Source organism: Dromaius novaehollandiae, chromosome 1 (genome assembly GCF_036370855.1).
Source record: "Dromaius novaehollandiae isolate bDroNov1 chromosome 1, bDroNov1.hap1, whole genome shotgun sequence".
Taxonomy (NCBI): Eukaryota; Metazoa; Chordata; class Aves; order Casuariiformes; family Dromaiidae; genus Dromaius; species Dromaius novaehollandiae.
In genome coordinates this window covers 116,033,956-116,056,156 of record NC_088098.1, presented here as the reverse complement: position 1 = coordinate 116,056,156, position 22,201 = coordinate 116,033,956, and the positions used below count along the sequence as shown (strand labels likewise).

General features: G+C 40.0%; 1 protein-coding gene across 6 annotated transcripts in view; it reads left to right on the top strand.

The window, feature by feature from the left end:
• GRIK1 (glutamate ionotropic receptor kainate type subunit 1) overlaps positions 1 to 22,201 on the top strand; it is a 168,911-nt gene that overhangs the window by 82,911 nt on the left and 63,799 nt on the right. For all 6 annotated transcript variants that reach the window (XM_064523944.1, XM_064523959.1, XM_064523981.1 and 3 more), the window contains exons 2-4: positions 5,167 to 5,334; positions 7,535 to 7,792; positions 15,338 to 15,519. In XM_064523944.1, coding sequence (XP_064380014.1) covers positions 5,167 to 5,334; positions 7,535 to 7,792; positions 15,338 to 15,519 — 608 coding nt within the window. The remainder of the gene's footprint in view (positions 1 to 5,166; positions 5,335 to 7,534; positions 7,793 to 15,337; positions 15,520 to 22,201) is intronic.

Genomic DNA, 22,201 nt, shown 5'->3' with positions numbered 1-22,201 from the left:
TTCAGCATATCTTCCTGTGCAGCAAACATTTCCCCAATTAGACGGGATGGTGCGAGTCTCATGTTCAGACTATGCAACTAGGATATTACTTGAGCAAGAAAGGAAACCTGAGCAACAGCTAGGTAGAAATATGTCTATCCTTCACTGGAAAGAGATTGAAACCACAAAAAATCCATTTTGCACTAGTAAAAAGAAAAATACCGGTGCCCTTATAAGTAAAGCTTTAGTTGCAAATCCTAACTATATTTTTTCTCTATTATTCTTCTTAGGACATTTTAATATTTCTTACATTTTTAATGCATGTCAGCATTTTTCAGATTTTCAAATAGTATTTTTTTGAAGGGTATAACCTGAAAAAGAAATGTAAACAACATGCAGCATTTGTTAAGTTCTCCTCTTTCTCACTTCAATTTCTGTCATAATATCAAAACTTAGTTTTAGTATTAATATGCCATTTAGTATTAATATTACATGTATGAATAGCTGAGCTATTGTCTTTAAGTTACTAGAACTACTAGCTATAGGGAAAAGGTGGTAAACTAAGGGTTGAAAATCTATCAGTAAATAAAAATCCCAGAAGTACACTTTTTAAACCTCATTGTTGTGGTGGCTTGAATTATGATCCTTGAATATTTTATGCAGTATTCAGTGACTCTTCTGTATTTTAAAAGTACAGGCAAATAACTTCCCTACACTGCCAGCATGTTCCACTGATCCCAAAGTAGAAAGAATTACATTAAAGATAAAGAATGATACAGAATGTTAGTGGAAATTTTCTGGAGAAATAGCTCAATAGTTCAGTAGCTGCTATCGCTGTGGACTCTGATGGGTGACCCAGTGCCAGCTGGTCCAAGGTATAAGCGTGGACATATGCCTGCCATAGAGCTTCCTCGCACAGCAACTGAGTGAGCTGGAGAAAAATTTAATGAATTTAATTGGGAAATCTGAAGTTCATCTGCCAAGTTAATGAACACAGGAGCGTCCCAGGGCAAGGTCTAAATCTGAACAGCCACCAGCTCTGCTCTGCACTTTCAGTGCATACCTGACACAGGTGCTGGGAGCCGTTCCTTCATATCTACCCAGGCAATTCTACATATTTGTGCTGAAAGAATATACTGGATCCCTTGTATCAATGTTGCAATATGTTAGTGAGGGATATTTTGCATTGAAAAAAACCTGACCAAAAAGCCCAGGGAGACAGGTCGATAACTGCCATCGGAAAGGTCAACAATGTTTAGCTGTTGTTGTTTATGACTGGTTTTAAATTGGGGATGGAGAATTTGTCCAATAACAGTGTTTTGAGCTCTGCCTTGTCTTGAAACAAGATGCTAAGGCCCATTGAGGGGTATGGAAATTGATGCAGCCATGACCTTTTCTGAAACTCTCCACGTCCTCGATGACCCCTTTAAATGAAAACATTTGCGTGCTCAGAAGGACCAGAGCTGTTTTTTCAGGTGTGCCTACTGAGGTGTGCTTTTATGTTCTTGACATTTTACTTACTGTAGGGTTTTTTTTCTTCAAAGGATGAATGGGGCTGGTGCCTTGTTGTATTTTCAGTCTGACCAGCATCCCTCACTCCTCTCTGAAGAGCCTTCACTCACGTGGCTCAGATCTCATTTCCGTCAGAGCAGCATTAGCCAAGTAGTCATTTTCCTCTTACTTTCCACAGCTAAATTAACAGAAGGGGCATATACAGCTTTTTTCCTTAGCCTCTCAGGCATCACTTCATAGAGTAAATGGTGAAAGTGAAAGGTTTCCTCATATATGTGCACTGAAGCAGGATTATCTGTCAAATGAACATGAACGCTGGATTCTCCCAGTGATGTGGGAGCGTGTGGCTGATGTGCTAGGATCACGTAACGTGAGGCTGGCATTGCCAAACTCCACAGCCTGAGAATGACAGGGCATGCGGAACAAGAGTGCGGCACAGGCTGTTGAGCACTAGCTGGGGAAGCAGCCTCTGAGAAAGGTCAGCCACAGCTACTGTGGAGTATATGCTATCTGGGCTGCATAACTGGGAAGGAAGGGAGAGAAAAAATGGAAAAGAACAGCTCAAAAATTTAATTTGCCTCATGTACGTGTTTCTACCAGCCTACCCTGAAAGCCACCAATTGCTTTCATGCTTAGCAGTAATAGCCTCGTTCCAGGAGCATTGTTTGTATCTGGAGTTAACATTGATTTTTTTTTTTTTTTTACTTTCCCTTGTTTAATCCTTTGGTTAATTTGTTTTTAAAATGTTGTACAGTAATTACTTTCTTTAAATGAATCATCTGACAGACTCGCTCTTCATCAAACTTGTTGCTTAATCTGCTGTTTCTCTTTCAACCTGGACCTTACAATAAATTCTAAGCTTGACTGTAAGTCATCAGTAGAAGATGGGAGAAGGAAAACTATTTACTAAGTTGCTAGATTTCATTAAGTACACATGGATGAAAACATAATAGCTCAGAACAGCCTGATTTTTTCTGCTGCTTTGTTTGTGAAGTTACAGTGATGCAGATTTATAAACAAATTCAACTCATTTTACACACATAGGTTCCAAGGCAAAAATCAAGTTCAAATACATAGCAAATCAAACTTTCCACAATGCAACTCTCCCAGCTGCACTTACAGTAAGTTGCAATTTCCTCTATAAACTATCTTGTGGGCTTTGTTCATGGGCAGCATGTCACCACTCCTTGCACTTATTTTAGGGTTTAATAAGGAGAATATACAATCAAATGAACATTTTGAGACCTCTGAAGAATGACTTTAGTGGTCTCGTAACTGTTCACCAGCCTAGGGCTGGAGGAGCACTAGCTTTCAGGGACACTAAATGGTGCTCTACTCAGCATCTCTTGTTAGCTGAACTAAACTTCATATATAAAATTAAGGACCTCTTGATCACCAGTCCTGTTTTAACACAGACCTATCCAGAGTATCTCCCCAGCAAATTAAAGTATGGGGCATGTAACCAAAGTTATTTTTAAGGGCTTTATCACTATGCTAACATATACAAAAAAAATCTAGAAAATACATTGAAATGGTACCAAAATATTGATTACACAGCTGAATTTCAGAGAGAACTGTCTGAATACATTTCAAGTGTACAGGATGGTGCATAAGTAGTGTTGATTAGTTGGCTTAGCAAATACATCCACTCAAAACTTTCCCTCTTTCCATCACTTCTCTTTTCTCTCCAATCCTTCTCTCTGCTCAATGAGGTTCTACTCTTTTTATTAGGAGACCAAGTAAAATTCTGCTAATGAAGTATAAAAAGCTCCTGGATATACATCAATTAAGATTAATCTCCATTTAATAGGTAACTGATTAGAGGTCTGTAAAAAGTTCTAGTTTTAAAATGAGAAAGCACTTGTGTTTGTAGGCATGCATAGGACATGAAAACTACTTCAAGGTTGATTGAAAAAAGTTATTTTAAGTCCAAGTTTCAGAAAAACAAAAAGTAATATAGGCATAACACAATAATAGTTTCCAAGATGGAGAAGATTTTTGCCTGGATCAAAGAGTAAGAGACCCATCCTATTGGAAGTGGAGAGAGAAGGTGGTCACCCTGTCTTACTGAAGTCACCTCCAGCTATATTCAGTGGCTTTTGAATATAGGTTCTGCTAATTCTAGTAGGGAAACAAACAAAACACAACAGCTGTATCTTTCTGGCCCAAGACCAAGCCGGTATTATGGCTGACTGAAAATACTTGTCTTCCTCAGATGAAAGGCGAGAAGGTAAATTTTATTTAACCAAAAGAGAGATGAACTGCTTGATATCATCATTGTCATGAGCAATTTTAGGATCTGAACGAACTATGTAACTAAAATGCAAGTCTGAAGTACATATAGTAAATGAGCAAATTGCTAGTCATGATAAGGTATTGTTGTATATGGATTTGAGAGATAATCTAATGCAGCATATTCAAGAGTAGCTAGAGGAGTAGATTACTTTACCAGCTTGGGTTTGGTGGCTTCCAGTGTTTTCACTGCTGAGTTAAAATTCAAAACAGGTTTTAATTCCACTGTGTTTCCATTTCCTGATTGTCAGCTAATGGCTGCACTGTTCCTCCCATGTTGGTGACATCAAAATTGCAAGAAATTGCAGTACATTAGCCGAATACGTTTTGATACTTAGAAAATATAAAGCAATATGTAGAGCTTGAATTTCACATGGGGAAATGCAAAAATATGTAACTGAGAAATCCAAAGTATCCTCTAGTCACTTGCACTAAATGAGTAAATTATACTTGCAAAATCAAGTACTGAAGCTGGAGATTGCTGTTTAAAGGAGCTATTTTTTTTCAAATTAGCTGTGTTTGTTATGCATTCATCAAATCCCAGTGCTCCTAGACAGTCTGAATGTGTTGTTGGCATAATAAAGTCTCTAGAGGCTAGAGGGAGTAGACATCCCAGTATAAGTGGGACAGCCTGTTGACTTGAAACACAGCCTCCTTCCCCATCTCAAAATATGTGCCAAAGCATTTCATAATAATTCCAAAATTAAAATTGGTTCTTTACATGTCCTCTTTTGGAAAACTTGCTTCCAGGTTAAAGAAAAGCTCAGACTTGCATCATCTATTTAGAAAGGAGCAAGAAGCATATGCAATTTCAGTTTAAAAGAGCATTGCCCAGGTTTTAAATAAAAGACAAAGCCCTCCTAAGACAAAGCCCTTGAATGGAAACTTTCAGCTCATTTCTACTCTAAAGCAATCAGAAATCAAGCTGCTAAGTCACTTCTGAATGTGGAACATGTACTGCCAAGATTTGTAGAAACACTTCAGAAAACATCCCAAACACATCCAAGTTTCATCTCCAAATATAAATCAGATTTGGGAGGGGGGGAACAAGATCAATGAATATCACTAATTTTCTTACTTGGGAACTCAGTAAAAGTTTTCACAAGCATTTAAACTTCTTACTTTAAAAAGCCTGAATAATAAACATGCATCGTCTCACAGATGTTTGTCTAACCAGCATTCATAATATTGAGTTAACCTACAGTGACATTGTAGATAAAAACTAATGATCCAATATGCTTTTGCTTTAATGCTTTTAACAGCAGTTTTAAGTGTTTTCCTTTATGAACACTCAGTTTATTATTGCTCATAATTTATTCTTCTCTTTTTATGCACAGTGATGAAGAGGTGAATAGTATTTCTCATTTATCTCTGTTTCAACAGGAGGGATATTCGAAACTGTGGAAAATGAACCTGTTAATGTTGAAGAATTGGCTTTCAAGTTTGCAGTCACCAACATTAATAGAAACAGAACACTGATGCCTAATACCACATTAACCTACGACATCCAGAGAATTAACCTTTTTGATAGTTTTGAAGCCTCAAGAAGAGGTAATTTTCTCAATTACTGTTTCAGTAACATACATGTTCTATACTGCTTCTTCCCAGCCTCACATCCTGCTTTTGCTCCAGTTGTAACATGCATGTATATAAATGGTAAGCTAAAACTTACCTTTCAAAGTTATTTGAACTAAGAACCAGGTTGGACTTGGACTTATCATATAGTTTCTGATAAAACACCTACATCCTGTCTGCATGCTAAGAGCCCCAGATGGAAGGTGGCAAGTCCAACTGATTTTTCTTTCCAAAAAATAGATTTGCCACCTGGAATTCTGAGGAAAATGATCACTGACTAACAGGCAGCACGGTGGGATGTCACAACCCATAATTAGCACACACGCACAGATATCCATTATTCATAACAAATGATTTCTATTGTACTTCAAAGCACAGAGGCGAGTAGTCTCTCTGTCCCGAAATATTAACACTTCAGTGGGTTAGAGACAGAACTACAATTACTCTGTTATAAATAAATGTAAGAATTGGAGTGGACAAGACTGGAATTTTTGCCTATTCTTTTATGTTCTCCAGAGGGAAAATTATGGTCCAATTTACTTGCATCTAATTTACTTGCAGACCAAAAAAAAAAAAAAAAAAAAAAAAGAAAGAAAAAAAAAAGAAAAAAAAAAGAAAAAAAAAAAAGGAAACAGTTCACAACTATTCTCAAAGTGCAGTGTATTTTTTTATATATAGCAGTCTGGTTCCTGGGATTATGGGGTGTGCACATAATCTGACACGAACAAGTCTAGGAAAAGACCCAGAAGTCTCTAAGACATTGCAGATGTGCTTTGCAGCTCATTATAATATCCATTACTCTAAATGGTGCAAGATACGCTTGCTATAAGGCAAATGAAGGTTGGAAAATAAACATGCTTCACATCATGAATTCTGCTAGAACACTGGTGAGCTGCTGCCTTCCAAATATCTAAGTCACTAAATTTTCCTCGTAGCAAAAAAGTTTCTTACTAAAGATTGCAAAAAAAAAGAGGGACCATTTCAAACAACAATGATAGATTTTAATTATATTTACTGCACTGTTCTTCAAATATCAAATATATGCTGGAATTATATGCTATAAAAAGTCAGATAGGCTGGATTTATAATCCATATAATCCAGATTGAGACAGGATTTTAGATTTCTGTGATCCTTTAAGAAGGCTTCTGAAGTAAACCTTGAAATCCTGTGCATTTTATGCTGTCTGTAAAACACTCATTTTTAGGCTGACAACAGAAAATAATTGATTTTCTGTCACATTCTATTACTTTCACAGGGCTAAATATTAATTTTTAAAAGCTCAGTTCATTGTAAATGCTTGGATACTTAGCATTTCAGCCAATTACAATCATTTCAAGATTTCCCACAAAGAGCTATGCCACAAAGAGTACAGCATGGCAACTCAGTGCAAGGCTTTGTCTCAGTCTATAAAGACCTTATTAGAAACATTTGAAGTAGATTTTACTAATGTGCAAAAGTAATTAATATTACTTCGTCTTAGGTCAGCTAGCCTGAGAAGACCCGGGAGCAAAAGATAAATGAAATGTAACCTAAGGGAAGGAGTCTTTTGCTAGAAATATTAACTGCAATGGCTAGAGTATAGGTACAAGGAGAAAGAATACCAGTGTATGTTGGCTCTTCATTTCTCTGTGTTTTACTGAGGGCCGTAGGTTTACCCCTTGTTTTGTAAACACAGATTATGAAGTACCATGAATCACAGTGCCATTTACTGTCTAATACTTGAATAGCCTGAAATTAAAGCAACTCACATTGGTAACAGTTTGCCAGTCACGAAGGGAATCTTTTTAGTGTCTGTTGCGATTCCATGAACATATTCCCTGACATTCTGCCATGAAACTTAATTCATGTGACATCCCTTTGGCAAGCCGGTAGTCAGAAAGCTCCTGTTTTCTGCAGAATAATGCCACTCTGAGAAAGGCAATTTAGGAAGGAACAGTGTGATTTGAAGGTAATGAGCAGAGAATTTTTTTTTTTTTTTTGCAAGGTGGTTCTAAGATATAATGCTAATCAGTAAAACTATTTTCAGGAACCATTTTCAAGTCTTTCAGTAGGTTTAGGAGCAACTTGGTTACCCGTTGTCACTTTGAAATGGTGGGGATGGCTGGAGAACACATTTTTTTGGTAAACATCACAGAGGTTACTTTTGCAGACTAACAGCTTCTCTCTCTTCTCCAGCATGTGATCAGCTTGCTCTTGGTGTAGCTGCTCTGTTCGGACCTTCCCACAGCTCCTCAGTAAGCGCAGTGCAGTCCATTTGCAATGCACTTGAAGTCCCACATATACAGACCCGATGGAAACACCCTACAGTGGATAACAAAGATGCATTTTATATCAACCTATATCCAGACTATGCAGCCATCAGCAGAGCTGTTTTGGATCTTGTACTATATTACAACTGGAAAATAGTAACAGTAGTATATGAAGACAGCACAGGTATGTAATACTGGCACATTGTAAGTCATGTACTTCTATTTATGAATATGTATAAATAATTCTGTAAAAGATAGTGCATGTGACTGATAGTTCAGTTTGGCATACTTTCTGCAGTTTTACCTAGGATATGGAAAAAGATCTCTTAAGGTGCAGATATTCTTCTAACCCTATGCCTTTTGAAAAGCTGTTTGTTTATTTCATCAGAACTTTAGGAGGCACCAGGATGTAGCACCTGAATTCTTGGTATTGAATCACCTTATGCTTCCTTTCCATGGAGCCAATGACACAACTTCAAGCTGATAAACATTCTTACGTGGGGCTGATTATGGATTCCTTCTCTCATCCAGTGACTGATCTTAAAAGAACACATTTACAAAATGAAAGTTCAGACTGCAGCAGTTTTATCGTAGAGACTATCTTGTTCCTTGAAACTATCTCAGAGTCAGTCCCGTTGTCAGTTGGATACCTGAAGGTTGAGTCTGAAAGTTGCATTTCCTGTAGATGTTTCTAGCCCAAACTTTCCAGAAGCCCCAACTCTTAAAGAAGATTACTCATTCTTTGTGACAAGAACCTCCTCATGGGGTACGCAGTAGTCATAGTTGTCCAGTGACATACCATGGGCGATCAATATCAGTAGCAAATCCCTTTCTGTTCACAGAACAAAAAACTGTGAAAAACAAACTCACTCCTGGGAGCAAGTGATTTCAAAGCATATGAGAGACTAGGGCTTTTTTTTTTAACACACTGAGACTGAGGAAGAGTACTGATGTTATAAGGTGACCCAAGCCACCGTTGCATACTTTTACATACCTAGGCTTTACCACCCTTGTAGTTGATTCTATATATTGTACCAAAGCCAGTATTTCAGCCAGTGCTATTTCCCTCACTGGAGTGGAAAAAGATTCTGTTTCTGAGAAATATATTAGCCATTCTGGTCATTCATAGACTAGCATTTCTAAACCATTCTCAGAAGCAGTCCTGCCTGTTAGGATTAAATAACAAAATTTATTGTAAGCATGATTGCAGAGACCATAATCTCTCCTACAGTGAAGACTCAGCTGTGGATTAGGCATCCATAATCTGGCTTCGCAAGAAAAGGTTTGCATATAAACAATCCGTTTAAAGCTCAGAGAGATCTCTAGCTCTCCCATCAAAGCACAGAAAACTCTAAGCAAGGCTGATCAACTAATTTTTTTACAAGGCACAAAGTTACATTTAAGGGCACACTCTAAGCAGCAGAAAAGATTTTCTTGGAAGCCATGTTGTTCATTAGCAGTCCCTGCTGCAAAGTAAGCACTGTGCTGTCAGCTCTAAGACTTGTGCTGCGCTTTCTCTTCCCATTGCCCACAGAAAGACAGTGCCTTTTACAGCTCTACAGATGTACAGGTAACATTTGAATTGATCTTTTGATACTGGCATAAAACAATGCTGGATGAGCCATCAAAGCATCCGCCTAAGCCTTTAAAGAGGGTGTGTAAAACAAAGCATGTTTAATAAAAGTATGTTGTAAAAGTGTGTCTGAAAGACAGGATTCTAGTAAAAAAAATCAATCTCAGTTCTAAGATGAAAATGTTATTTTTATTTCTGCATTGTTGAGAGCAAAAAAGAAGCACAATTCTCATCTTGGATCCAAGAGACAGCTCACAGTGCCAATATTCTGATCATCTTGGACTAGCAGAATATACCAGAGGGCTGGAGGTAGAAGAAAAAGAGCAAGTCAGACTGGGTTAACTGTAGCAGTCTTCTTGCATTTCCCTTAAGATGTCTAGCTCAGCAGGATTTCTGTTGAACTGCTAGTGCTTCTTCCCCAAATATATTTGTGGATTAAACAAGTAGAAATCTTTTTCAAGTTAGCAATGTATTATCAAATTAGCATTCAAAAACACTAAGTGCTGTGAACTTACTCAGTTACAAAATGATTGATATTAAAGAGACTTCATTTGCAGAGATATTTAGAATGTAAATTAATAATCAAGCGTCTTATTAAATTGGAATATGGATAGCAAACAGCTCAACTTTGATCAATATAAGTAGGCTTTGGATTTTGGGTTAGGGTGAGACTGTTAATCTCTGAGTCTTCTTTTTATTTCTCAGCTCTCATGTTTGAAGTTGTTACAGTGTAAGAAGAAAAAAAAGACCACATTGAACTATTTTTCCCTTAGCGACTAATTTAATGTTAAGAGCAACTTCATTTTTAAATGAACAGTGAACTCATAGCTATAACAACTTCCAGTGACCCCTGCCTAGGTTATCCAGGTTGCAGATTAGTCCTGCCCCACGTGCAGGGACTACTTTGAAGATTAAAAGTGAAAATACTGCTCTCATTCTTCATGCTACAGCACTGCTCCAAGCCTGCATGCCATCGTTGTCAGCTCCAGCACAGGGGCCGCTTACTGTGCTTGTTTGCCAAGCTGAGATTCCCCACCGCCACCGTAGTTATGGCTTTCACTCCTACATGGACACATCTATGAACAGAAATGTAGTTACAGCTTTGGACTTGGCAATATTAAAAAATAAGTTCTTTTGAGTGAGTTCAGGTTTCCAAATGATCCAAAGTACTTGCACCTAGCCTTCTTATCTTGATCATTATTTACCATCCTGCCAGTTTTTGTAATCCAAACATTTTTCAGCCACAGCTTTTTTCCAGTCAATGATTTTAGAGTGAATACAGGGACAAGAGCACTGCAAATGTCTGAATGGCCTAGTGTGAATGGGCCAGCCTTCACACACCTCAGCTGTTCAATACAGTTTTCTTATTGACATCTGCTTTCTGAGGTCTGACAAATTATTATGTTACAGTTTGACATTTTTCATGAGTAGATCATATGATACATGAAGATGGACACCTTCCGGGGGCAAGTTTTTTACATCTAAGAAGTTACTTGTGTCAACTGAATTTGTAACACCAAGCATACATAAACTTCCCTTGACAGTTCAACATGTCTCTTAATTATAGTCCCAAGTCTTCATTCTTCATCATTCGACTACTATGTCAGCTGTGCTCTTAGTTCATTCAGTGCTGCCCCTGGGCAAGGTATTCCACATCATCTCACATACCTTTTTTAATATTGACAAAACATTACCACTTTCTTCTTTTAGAAAATATAAATCTGTTTTAAATCTTTTGGAATTTATTCAAAGTCCCAATATGTATCACTTTAATTTTTCAGTGATAGTAATCTGCTCAGTGGACTCTAACAGGACTCTGGATGATAAGCAAATTTTATGTGAGCAAATCGAAAAAACCTGCAAACAATAGATAGTGCTTAACACCCTCCTCAATTAAATGTAGAATAGAAAGCACTTACTTTTCCTGCATCTCATCAAATACAGACATGTTAGCAGGTTCTGTCTTTTATGCATCACGTTAAACAACTTTACTATCTTTTCCCAGTGGACCTATATCACTTCTAGAGGTTGTATTTTCTTCCTGAAATACATTAGGAAATACCTTCGTGTTTTCCTGAGCAGCCCCAATCAGATTTTTACCCTCTTGTCCCTTAGCCATCTAGATAAAAAAGAATAATAAAGCACACTATAGCCTCTACTTTTGTTTCTAATTGCTATCTTTACTGTGCCATTGAAAGACAGACTTTCAGCCAAAGTCATCTTTCTTCACTGTGCATTAATGGCTTTCTGGCTACAGAATAAATCCTTCTTTGAAGATCTCACAGACTTCTCTCTCTGAATTTCTCGTCCCACTCCTTATTGCCTATAGCTTCTTAACACTAAGGAAAAATAAGACTTCTAAATATATTCATTTTTGTGGTGGAGACTGTCCTTGATTTTTCTATATTGAATATAATCCGTGTTATGCTCAGATTCCCCGTGCCATAATCAACCTTCATTCTGTGGATTAATTCCTCTCTATATTTCTTCACAATGTTCAAAAGGAGTGAATTTATATCAAGCATAATACCTCTATTTAAGGAAAAAAAAGTCTCCTGTAGTTTTAAAGACTTTGCTAAGCCTTGCAATAGTCTGTATGACACATCCAGCGAGCATCTCCCAGACTTAAGTACCATAAACTATGCTTTATCTTTCCACCTGCTAGAACTGGATACACATCCTGTTCTTTGGTTTAATTTAGTGGTTTGTGATAGATCCTTTCCAATATCTCACTTTCACACTTTGTTATTTGGCACATTGATCTGTAACAGACACAGGACTTTGTCTCAGTTACCAACAACTGAAAAGCAATAACATTGCCTTCACGCAGTTTTGATGCTGCCTCTCATCTGCTCCATCTTCCCTGAATTCAATAATTTTAATTTAACAGATTCTGAGAAGGGCAACTTTCATCTTCTGAAATAATCTCTGACTTCCCTCACTTGTTAGCCAGCTCTCCTAGCATTTGTTTAGTAATCAGAGGAACCTAATCTTTTCTTCACATCAGTTCAATTTGTTTGCATTGTGCAGAATTTGAGTTCTTACTGAATTGGCTTTCTTGTGCCTTGCTCAATTATAAGAGACATCTAACTTTGCTAATCCTAGCCCCGTTTTCTAATAAAAAGGAGTATTTTCCCCAGTAGCAGTAGAACTATTTCTTCAATTTTTAAACTTGATCGAACTAACTATGCTTAAAAAAAAAAGTCAAATGGAGGATGGGGGAAACACCTCCTGCCCACACACACTACCACACTGTATGGTAATATGCTCACTGGAGGATTGTGTGTATGCTATCTACATATGAATTCCTAAATACAGCATACATAACGTGTAGTCATTCTAGATATTATGAAGTAATATGAAATATTCAAAGACTTTCCCATATTTAAATATTCTTCTCATGTCAAAACAAACCATTTCTCTTGCTCAAACCACTAAAAGGCAAGTTGGTGATAAAAATGCACCCCCAAATTTTGCTAAGTCACTTGAACTTAGAGTCAAGACGAAACTTTCTTGATATCACAGAAAATTCTCAACCTTGTTTCCAAAGGAAACGTGTTTAGCTGTCTGAATAAATGACAGCAGAATACAGAGAGTAGGGCAAGAAAGTTAGTGTTAAAAGTGTGGTTTCCATCCTTAAAGATTTTGCTTATGAATCTTAGACCAAGCCTCTCCTATCAATACAACAGGCTAAAGCTCTCTCCAGGCACCTCAGAGGTCCCCTCAGCCACCGCCAACGTCCACCTGGCCAGACTGAAGAACAACATTTTTCTTACCCAAGTTTTTGCTTCAGCACAGCCATGCAAAACTCCCCTTCCTGCCCTGCTGTTCCAGCCACATGAGCTCCTTTGCCGAGAGTGGGCCATGCCCAGGCCCTGCCCTCCTGAGCCCCAGCCGAGCTGCAACTTTCCAATGTCCTGGGGAGCCAGGAGCACTTCCTGCCCATCCAGCCCAGCTCTAAGTGGTCTCACTGCACAAGGGAGGGGTGACAGCTGTAAGTGCTGTGCTTGCCCAGGCCTGGTCCCCCCAGGTGGTCGGACCAAGCGCTTGGCATTTTTAAACGAAGATGGGTATCAGATCGAAACTTGGTGGTATCATATTCAAGGGGTTGTTGAGCAGGGCGAAGAGGAAGAGGAGGACACTGATGGTTATTTCCCCATGTTGCTGATCATGCTGGCAACCAGTTAGTTGAGGGTTTTGTCTAGTCCTCCAAAAAAAAAATAACTGCAGCTCCTTTCACACCTAAATGTTTCCTCAGTTTCTTCAGAGCATTATTACCAGACTTTGCCTTCGTAGGATGTGATGGGAAAGGTAGGGTTCAAGTCTCAAGAGACTGCAGTAGATGTTCTAAAATATGTGGTGTTTTCCTATCACCAAGGAGAAGTTGGGGAGGAGGAGATTTTTTCTTCACTAAATTTTGTTCATGCTCCTACAGTTCACCAACTCTTGCAGTTAACTACTTTTTCTGCAGTAAAGAGAAACCATAGTAATCAGTCTGAGCCTGGGATAAGGTATTCCCTACATGCTGGGCTCTTCTCCTCCTCTAATCCCAGTTTTTCCTCTTAGAATCACTCCTCAGTATAGTTGCTAAAGTACTGCAGTGTACAGCTGAACACCTGGATGTGTGAGACAGCCAAGTTACCATTTTACAGACAGACTACATAAACTCTCCCACTTGTTAGTCAGTGTTGGAAGAGTGTGCCCCATCCTCATAATAATGAGCTTGAATTGTTTCATATTTACACATGCTGGCTTCCAGCCAGGCTTATATCTCAAAGTGTGTGCAATTTACATTTGAATACTTATAATGCTTAATATTCTATATTGATTGTTGATACTTAAAAACCTGCAAAGAACGGATCTGGCATTGCAGGCAGAGAGAAAAATTATTTTCTTCAAAACCCATTGCCAGTACCTGAGTGAAAGCCAACAGTCCACAACATAGCAATCATTTGCTATCCTCAGAAAAAATAGGGATGCCTCCTGTTGCCTTATATGTATTGTCAGATCATTCAACCAAGGACATTCATGCACAGGACAAATATATACCCACTCCCAGCAGGAGAGCAAAGAGTTTATTCATATTAATCATTTGATCAATTTTTGTTTAATAAGTGCTTCTTGCTTGTATTCTCTCTCTCCCCTTATGCACATTTTTAAGGCAGCCTTTTACTTTCACTCAGCAGGAGATCATGAGTTTTTCTGTGGGAAAATTAAGTTTGTGGATAATGAGAGAGAGGTGTGTGTAATCACACACCTCAAAGAACTCTTAACTATCTTTCTTTGTTTTTGGAGGCAGCACAAATTACATAGGAGTGCTGAATTAGCTGGTAGAATTGCACAGTGTTTAAATACTTGGACAATTCTTCCAGTGGTTGAGCTCCACTGACTTCAAATAAGCCGTGCAGATTTGTACCAGCTGAAGACTTAGTTCTAGAAATCATGTTCTTGTGTTTACAGATATAGAATTGGATCTTAAAATATTTCAATTCTCTACTAGATCTCAGACTTACAGGGTGACCTTATGCAAGTCATTTAATTTCACTGTGCCCTAGAGCTTTTTGTTTCTAAAATGATGATAAGAAAAATCAATGCTCCCCTCTCTGGTATATTACAATGTATGCTGATATGAGGACAATGAGAGCCATATGGATGCCGATTAAGAATAATTATTGGTAAGTGCCACTCACTCTAACCACTGGCTTCAAAGTGAGCAACAGTAGACATGCTGTCCATTAAACTTTTTTCTCCCTTTGTCTCCCTTCATCTGCTTGCGCCAGAAATTTGGCAGAAGAGTTAAGGAAGTTTCCTCGATTCCAGGTTCTTGTTGTTTAACATTGAAGTAATAATTAGCTGCCAGAGAAGAAGAATTATACCTTTTCTGAAGAGTACCTTATCAATATCGCATTAATACAAACAGCTTCTGTAGACAATCAATTCAGAATGTATTTCAGTTTATTTACTTGCTCAAGCTAAATATAACCGTAGAAGGAAAACACTACAACAATACCAGTTGGTAGGCTGACAAATATGAAGTTAACAGCTTAGCCTTTAGATAGGTGAAATATATTGGGAATGGTAAGAGACTCTGTTTATGTGACAATAAATGCTCATTGCACGGAATGGTTAGTTGAATACCTGTGTACCATTTTTCAGGTCTAATTCGCCTGCAGGAGCTCATCAAAGCCCCTTCTAGATACAACATTAAGATCAAAATCCGGCAGCTGCCCTCTGGGAATAAAGACGCCAGGCCTTTACTCAAGGAGATGAAGAAGGGCAAGGAGTTCTACGTGATATTTGATTGCTCACATGAAACAGCAGCGGAAATCCTTAAGCAGGTAAGGAGGAGGGAGCAAAAAAGCTCAGGACTCATTACGTGTCCTGAAAGCTGTTAGCCTATCTGCTTGTCCCTTGCTGGGAAATGCTAACATTGAATTTGTTGATATTGGCCATAGGCCATAGACTTTTTAATATCAGGGACAGAAGTTTGAATTCATTGGCATTAGGCTACAGACTTTCTAATAACAGAAACAGTGGCTGTTACAGAACAATATGCAACTTCTGAGCACTCAACAAGGTTTCAGGGCTTTGCCAAGCTACAAGGACTGTGCTTGTACAGCAAAAGGAAATATGTAACTCTTTTGAATACTTCAGGTTATGCGTGGCTGGGAAGACTGTCACATTTATTTAAGTTGGTCCTATTTTAATCAATACAGTTTTATCTCTTCCCCCGCAAAAAGAAAGGGACCTGTTTTGTGTCCTCAGGCAGTAGTTCGCACCAAGCTATTCCCTCCACAGAGCCTACACATCCACTGCAGACAAGAGAATAGCTCTGCATTCACATCACTGTAGCAAAGCAAGATTTGGTCTGCTGGTACTACCTCATCAACTTTTAAACTCTGATGCATCAAGAAGATGGAATGATGATAGTATCAGAGGAAAGCAGTATACTTTAAAATGGGAAAAGAGGCTATTGTTCAAGACTTGACATAGCCCTGACCTACATGTGAGGCTTGGACAGTCACACAAGGCAAGGACAAATGCTACAAAGCCTGATATTAATGGGCTGGGACATTACCAGGGGCACACAAAAAGTGGTGTAAATTAGAATTTACTCTTGTCAGTTATTATATATTTCTACACAATCAAAGTCTAAAGCACTGGCTCCTGCAGTTCGTTGACCTATAAACAATATTACCAAGCAAGTAATGCACAGCGAACAGTATTTTCCTTTTTGCTGCAATTGTGTGTGTGTGTGTGTGTGTGTGGAGAGGTTGCTGATGGTGTGTTTTTCTGTTTTGTTTTTAACTGTCAAACAGTCTAACAGGAAACACTGAACACAGCCCATTAGAAGGTCCACTGATCCAAATGCACAGAAATGAGGCATCCTCAAGAGGTTAAAAGCTAATGTTCCCATCCCAGAATGTTGTGCTCAAATATTTAAGTTATGCAGAGTAGCATACTGTACTGTACTGTAAATAAGACGACTAACTGGATGCATTAGTCTGCAGAGCCTGAAACCATCCTCTCCACTCTGAAGAATCGCAGTCCTGTTAATACAGGCTTGCAGAATGGTGTCCTAAATCAGAGGCAATACAGCTGAGAGCAGGCGCACAAGCTCCCATGAGCTGGGAGGGTTAGATTTATTGCTGTCAGAAAAGTTGGCTGGTAGTAGATTTTAGGGTTTTCTCGGTGCAGGCTATACATTTAAGGTACGACAGGGCCAGCTGCAGGCATGGCATTGGGAATGTGAGGAAAGAGCAGGGGGAGGATGCACAGTCACAGCTGCTCTCTCACGTGATGGGGAGCACACTGTAAGGAACAGCACTAACAGGGGGGAGCAGGAGGGCTGCTGTCCCCTGACTCTGTTCCCGAGTAGGTCTGTCCAAAAGCGTTAAAACATGACAGCAGGAACCAGCTGTTCCAAAATGAGGTTTGCAGGGCCACAGTTAAACTGACAACGTGAATTTTCAAGGATCTGCAAGAACAAAGTGCAGATGTCTGGCACACTGCAGGAGGCACAGGGCTTCAAATATTCCAAGCCAAGTATAGCAAAAAAATAAAATAACCTTCGTGTCAAAAGAAGAAGAGGTAGTGCTAGAAGATGCACTAAGACAGGGCAAAGTGGCGGAACAGTTTGTGTGGGAAATGGATCACGGGAGACAACCGGCAAGCTGCAGATACAGAAAACGCTCTCCAACACCTTAAAAGCCCAGAGAAGGATGGTGAATAGCAGTGTGGAAGGAAATTAAGAGAAGTACACCTATGAGTCAGAGCTGCGGGAAAGGAAGCAACATAAATATACGCTAGAGAGAAAGGGAAAATGGCTTTTATATGAGATAGTCCGGTGGCTGTATCTAGATGCAGACATAGTAACTCAGGTGTTGAAGTTCCTCATTGCCAAAGGCAGCTGTGAAATTTAGAGGTGTGGGGGGCTCTGAATTTGCAGATATGACTCATCTGATTGTAGGTCAGCTACTTGAAGTACCATGGTTCATATTCTCAGCATCACATGCAGAAATTCCTATATAATTCAAGTCTGGATGAAAAGAAGACATTGAACAGAATACTACAGAAATTATTCTAAGAAAACTCTTCAATGTCAATAGAGAATATTCTTGATCTAGAGACTTTGTAAACTATCCAATAGATATTAAGGAAAAATATGAATCATTGTGAAGCTGTGTAGGACTTCTCATAGGAGCAGGAACCACAGCCAATAGTTGTATAAATCAATCCTAATAGCAACAATTTCTTATCTGCCTACTGTATTTACAATAATCTGGCAGCAGCTTAGTAGCCCATGTAGGAGAAGATAAATAAAGCAAGTAGAAATTTTTGGCAGGGGGAGGGGGGTGGCATTTTACAGATTAAAGCTACAGCGGGGTCACACAGGGGCTGCATCAGGAGCCGCATTTCCCCCTCCAAGTCGCAGGGTGCCACCTCCATACTGGGAGCTGCTCCATCTCCTGCCCCGGGAGGGCAGGTGCAGTGTCTCTCACCTCCTTCAAGGCTCACATAGGCTGGAGAAGAGGCAAAAAGACAAGTTTGACCTGCTCCCCGCACACTTTCCTGCTGCGGGGTGGCCAGGCAGCAACACTCCTGCTGGCAGCAGCCATCCTTCCTCTGAGCTGCAAGCGGAGGCAGGGCAGAAAAGCTGCCTGGCTTCTGCACATCGTATGCGCTGCCGTGTGCCGAGGCATTGGCAGCGATGGCTCTCCAAGCAGGTGCAAATCACGCCAGAGCTCAGGGGGCACCGGCTGTATCACAGCTTGGTTCCCAGGAAAGGAGGGGGGAGTTTGGGAGTACAGATCTACCCCGACCAGCTGCTTCACCAAGATGCAGGACTCGGAGAGGTGACCAGTTCACTGGCCTGCCTAGAGCTTTTGTTTACAAAACAGCACAAAAGACAGATTTTTTCTCTTAAATATCTTTTGTTTATTTATAGCTCCAAATACAGTACCACACTTCTGCCTTGTGCACAAGAAGAACAGGAAAATCAATAAGCCAATTTAAACAAAATGTAAAGCCTGCATGCAGCTGAATAACCTATTCCCTTAACTCATACATTTTATCTTCTCTGACACACTGCAGAGAGCCCAGCCTTTTGCAGTCCCCGACCAGCTTAACGAGGCCCAGCTCTCTCATCACACAGACCTGGAAAGAGTAGGAAGAAATTGTGATTATTAATTACTGCCTTTTCCAATGGTTACTTTGAGTTTTCTCTCCAATATTCCCTTAAGGGAGTTGGTAACCTCGTGGGCCTGGAGCATGAGGCAGTGAGTTCACCAGCTCTGTGGCCTGTCCCAGGCAGCTACATAACCACTTGAAACCAGCGGTTTCTGCTGGCCCAAGTGGCCTGTTCCACAGGTGTCAGGATAGTCTGAAATTATTTGAACCTAGAGGAAACACCAGCAGACCTCACAAGCACAACGTGCTGCATCGGCCAAGCTTATGCAAAAAGTTGCAGCTGGTCTGTCACTCCCATGATCTGCCTGAAAATCCCAGTCCTGTTCTCTCTAAACGCAAGAGATTTGGCTGCTGGAGTTTTATAACTCAAGACCGAACAAATCTTCGGTCAAGGAGCATGATCTAGTAGAGACTTAGATGCTAAAAGTAGGAGTTATGTACACTTGTGGCTTATTAGTGCAATCGTGTGATCTCCAAAGTCCCTGCTCAGTATCTGCTTAAGCAAGCTTTTAGGAGCCTCCCTGTTTGACTTCAGCAGAGGGTGCCTAGTGTCTTTCTCCTTTCCAAGCTTAGAAGTAGACATCCCAGTAGAGCGTGAGCTGATCAGGCACCCTCCGAACATGCCTAAAAGCAGCAGGATGGGGTCCCTTGCAGAAGGAAGCTGGAAACACTTTCTTAGGGAAAAACGTGGTGGTCACAACACTCACCTAAAATATTTGGCAGACAATGATTTAGTGCTCTGTCTAGACTGTAGGTAGTCAATTCCACAATTCAGTTGAAGTTAGTTATTGCAAATTGTAGTCAGCTTTGTGTGCAAGTCTTCCAATATATCCTTCCAACACACTGTATTTGGTCTGATACTGCCTTTTCGTATGAAGGACTTACTTGAAGAGCTTAAGTTGCAATTTATTCTTGTAGCTCACCAATGGTTGATACATATTTTACTGGTAGGCAAACTCATCTCTGATAAATTATGTAGCTACTAACCTTAAATTATCCACTGCTTTCCCCACACCGTTAAAATACTTTTTATGGAATATACAGTATTTTAATCAGATTTAGGACACTCATAAAGTATTTTGTAAAGACTTCTATGTTCACTTTCACTGTGTGACAGAAAGAGCAGCAAAATAACTAATTCTGTTCTTACAGGAGTGCTAAAATTAAGTGTCACTGTAGTATACATTCTAAGTATAGTAATAGATGTGTGAAAATAAAACATTGGTTCTTGAGTATGCTCCCTCAAGTAGCTTGATGGAGGAGGGCTGAAGCCCACTGCTAAAAAAAGACAGGATTTGCTCTGTTCTCACTACTGCTGGGGAAATTCCTGTGACAGATCCTGCCAGACCCCTGCATGCCCAAAGGTGAGAAGCAGAGAGATACTCATTTCACTGGTTCTCTTCTCTCCTCTTGAATTTATAAAGGGGTCCCACTGGGAAGATGTCCTCTTCTGGCCACCTGGTTCTTGCTGAAAGGCAGCAGGCAGCTAGGGGAAATCCTAGCCCCTGGGTTAAGGCATTGGTGAAGACAAGTGAATCACAGAAAATGAATCTTAGTACGACTCTTGCAAGAGCCCTGATGTCCTGCATCATTTCAACTGGGAAGGTATAAAGTAATGCAGCATGAGATAGCTACATCTACGTCCTTTTCTTTTTTTTTAAACCTGCATTGTGCCAGTTTCACCTCCCCAGGGGAGCAATACAGGGAGGAGGGATGAGGTGAGCAACACACACTGACTGAATGCTTAGAGAGAAACTCAGGCTGACAGGGAGTGCAGTGAAACAGCCCAGGGTGTTGGCTTCTCCGTCATCCTGATGAAGCACTTTCTGAAGTGAGCCAGGACTCCTGTTTGGCTTGTGAACACAGATTTCCTTCCCTTAAAAACAAGTGGATTGGGGCAGGGAACGCATTCCCAGATCTCAGCCCATTATGCAACCAGAGTCTAGGCACATGCACGTATTAACCCAGAAATTTGGCTATGCACTTGGGTCCCCAAATCTAAATGTAGGTCTCCATAGAAGTAAAGGTGGCCATAGCCTCAATAGCTTTATTCTGAGGTTGGAAGATACAGCAGCATAGGCTACTAGTCAGAATACAGATTTTTGGGATCCTGGTTGTATAATATCGTATCTAGTCCATGCGGAGACCTCTGCTTCTTTGCTCTTGTTACCTGTGCTGTGTAGACGAAAGCCAGAGTAGGTACATACGCTCACAGTACTTCTTGCACATATAGCTGTTCTTTGCTTCCTTTGAAGATTTGCGTAGTGGTGTAAATGCAAGCAGACTTTCAGTCTGAAAGAGTGCTTTCAGTCTTCATACTATGAGACTATGTCCATGCTGGATTTTGAAGGGCGATGCGGCTGCCCTAGCTCTGTGGGATCTCTTCAGGAAGCAGAAGGAGCCAAGCACAGCAGACTGCGGCTCTGGGCAGATAAGTTTGTCCTGTCCTGTTGCTATGGCCCTGGTTTCCAGCTGGCGTCCGACACTAGCTAAGCATTTACAGAATATATCCTGCTTTTTCAGTAGGCACATGTCCTTTTTGGAGGAACTCTCTACCAGCTAGACCACCGTTGTAATTGAGTGGGGTGCAGGCTGCGCTGAAGGCTTCCTGCGAGCTAGGTTACGCCCAGGGAAAGCTGTCTGAATGAAGTCCAGGGAAGCGCTGGAAGCACAATATAATCCTCTTCGTTTATATTGCACACTTGAGATGCAGGGAGGTGAAAGGGGTTTTATTCATTATAGCTTATCTTGCTGATCTTAGGAAACATTGGTTGTACTAATTAATTGGATAATGATATGCATTCCTTTAATGCTGATGAAATTAAATAATAGTGCAAGTGAGGAAAATGCAAAATAAAAGCAAGCAAAGGATTTGATACAGTTCCCACTAATATGTTTCACCATCATTCTACTTTCAGCCGCCTTGAGGGAAGACTGACACTAGCTCTCGATGTGGAGATAATTTTTACAAGGTGAACAAATGCAGCGTAAAAGTGAGCCAGGAATGAGGCCCCAAAGAGATTTACAGACATAAAAGATAGTATCACTGATCCACTCTCTGTCCACTTGCCATGTATATTTTGTCCACTGAAACTCATTCAGATTCACATTGATGTTCATGATCCACAGCTAAAATTTAGGTCTGCCAAAAGCAAGGCCTAAACATCTGACTTGAGCTTGTCTGAGATGGATGATTAGAGATGGAAGTCTTTTCATCTCATTCCCACGATAACCCATAACCAGCCCACAGTATCTCATATCTGGGTTTAGCTGAAGAACAGATTTTGTACGGGCCTGGATGGGTTGGAGATCAGCAAGGAGCATACAGAG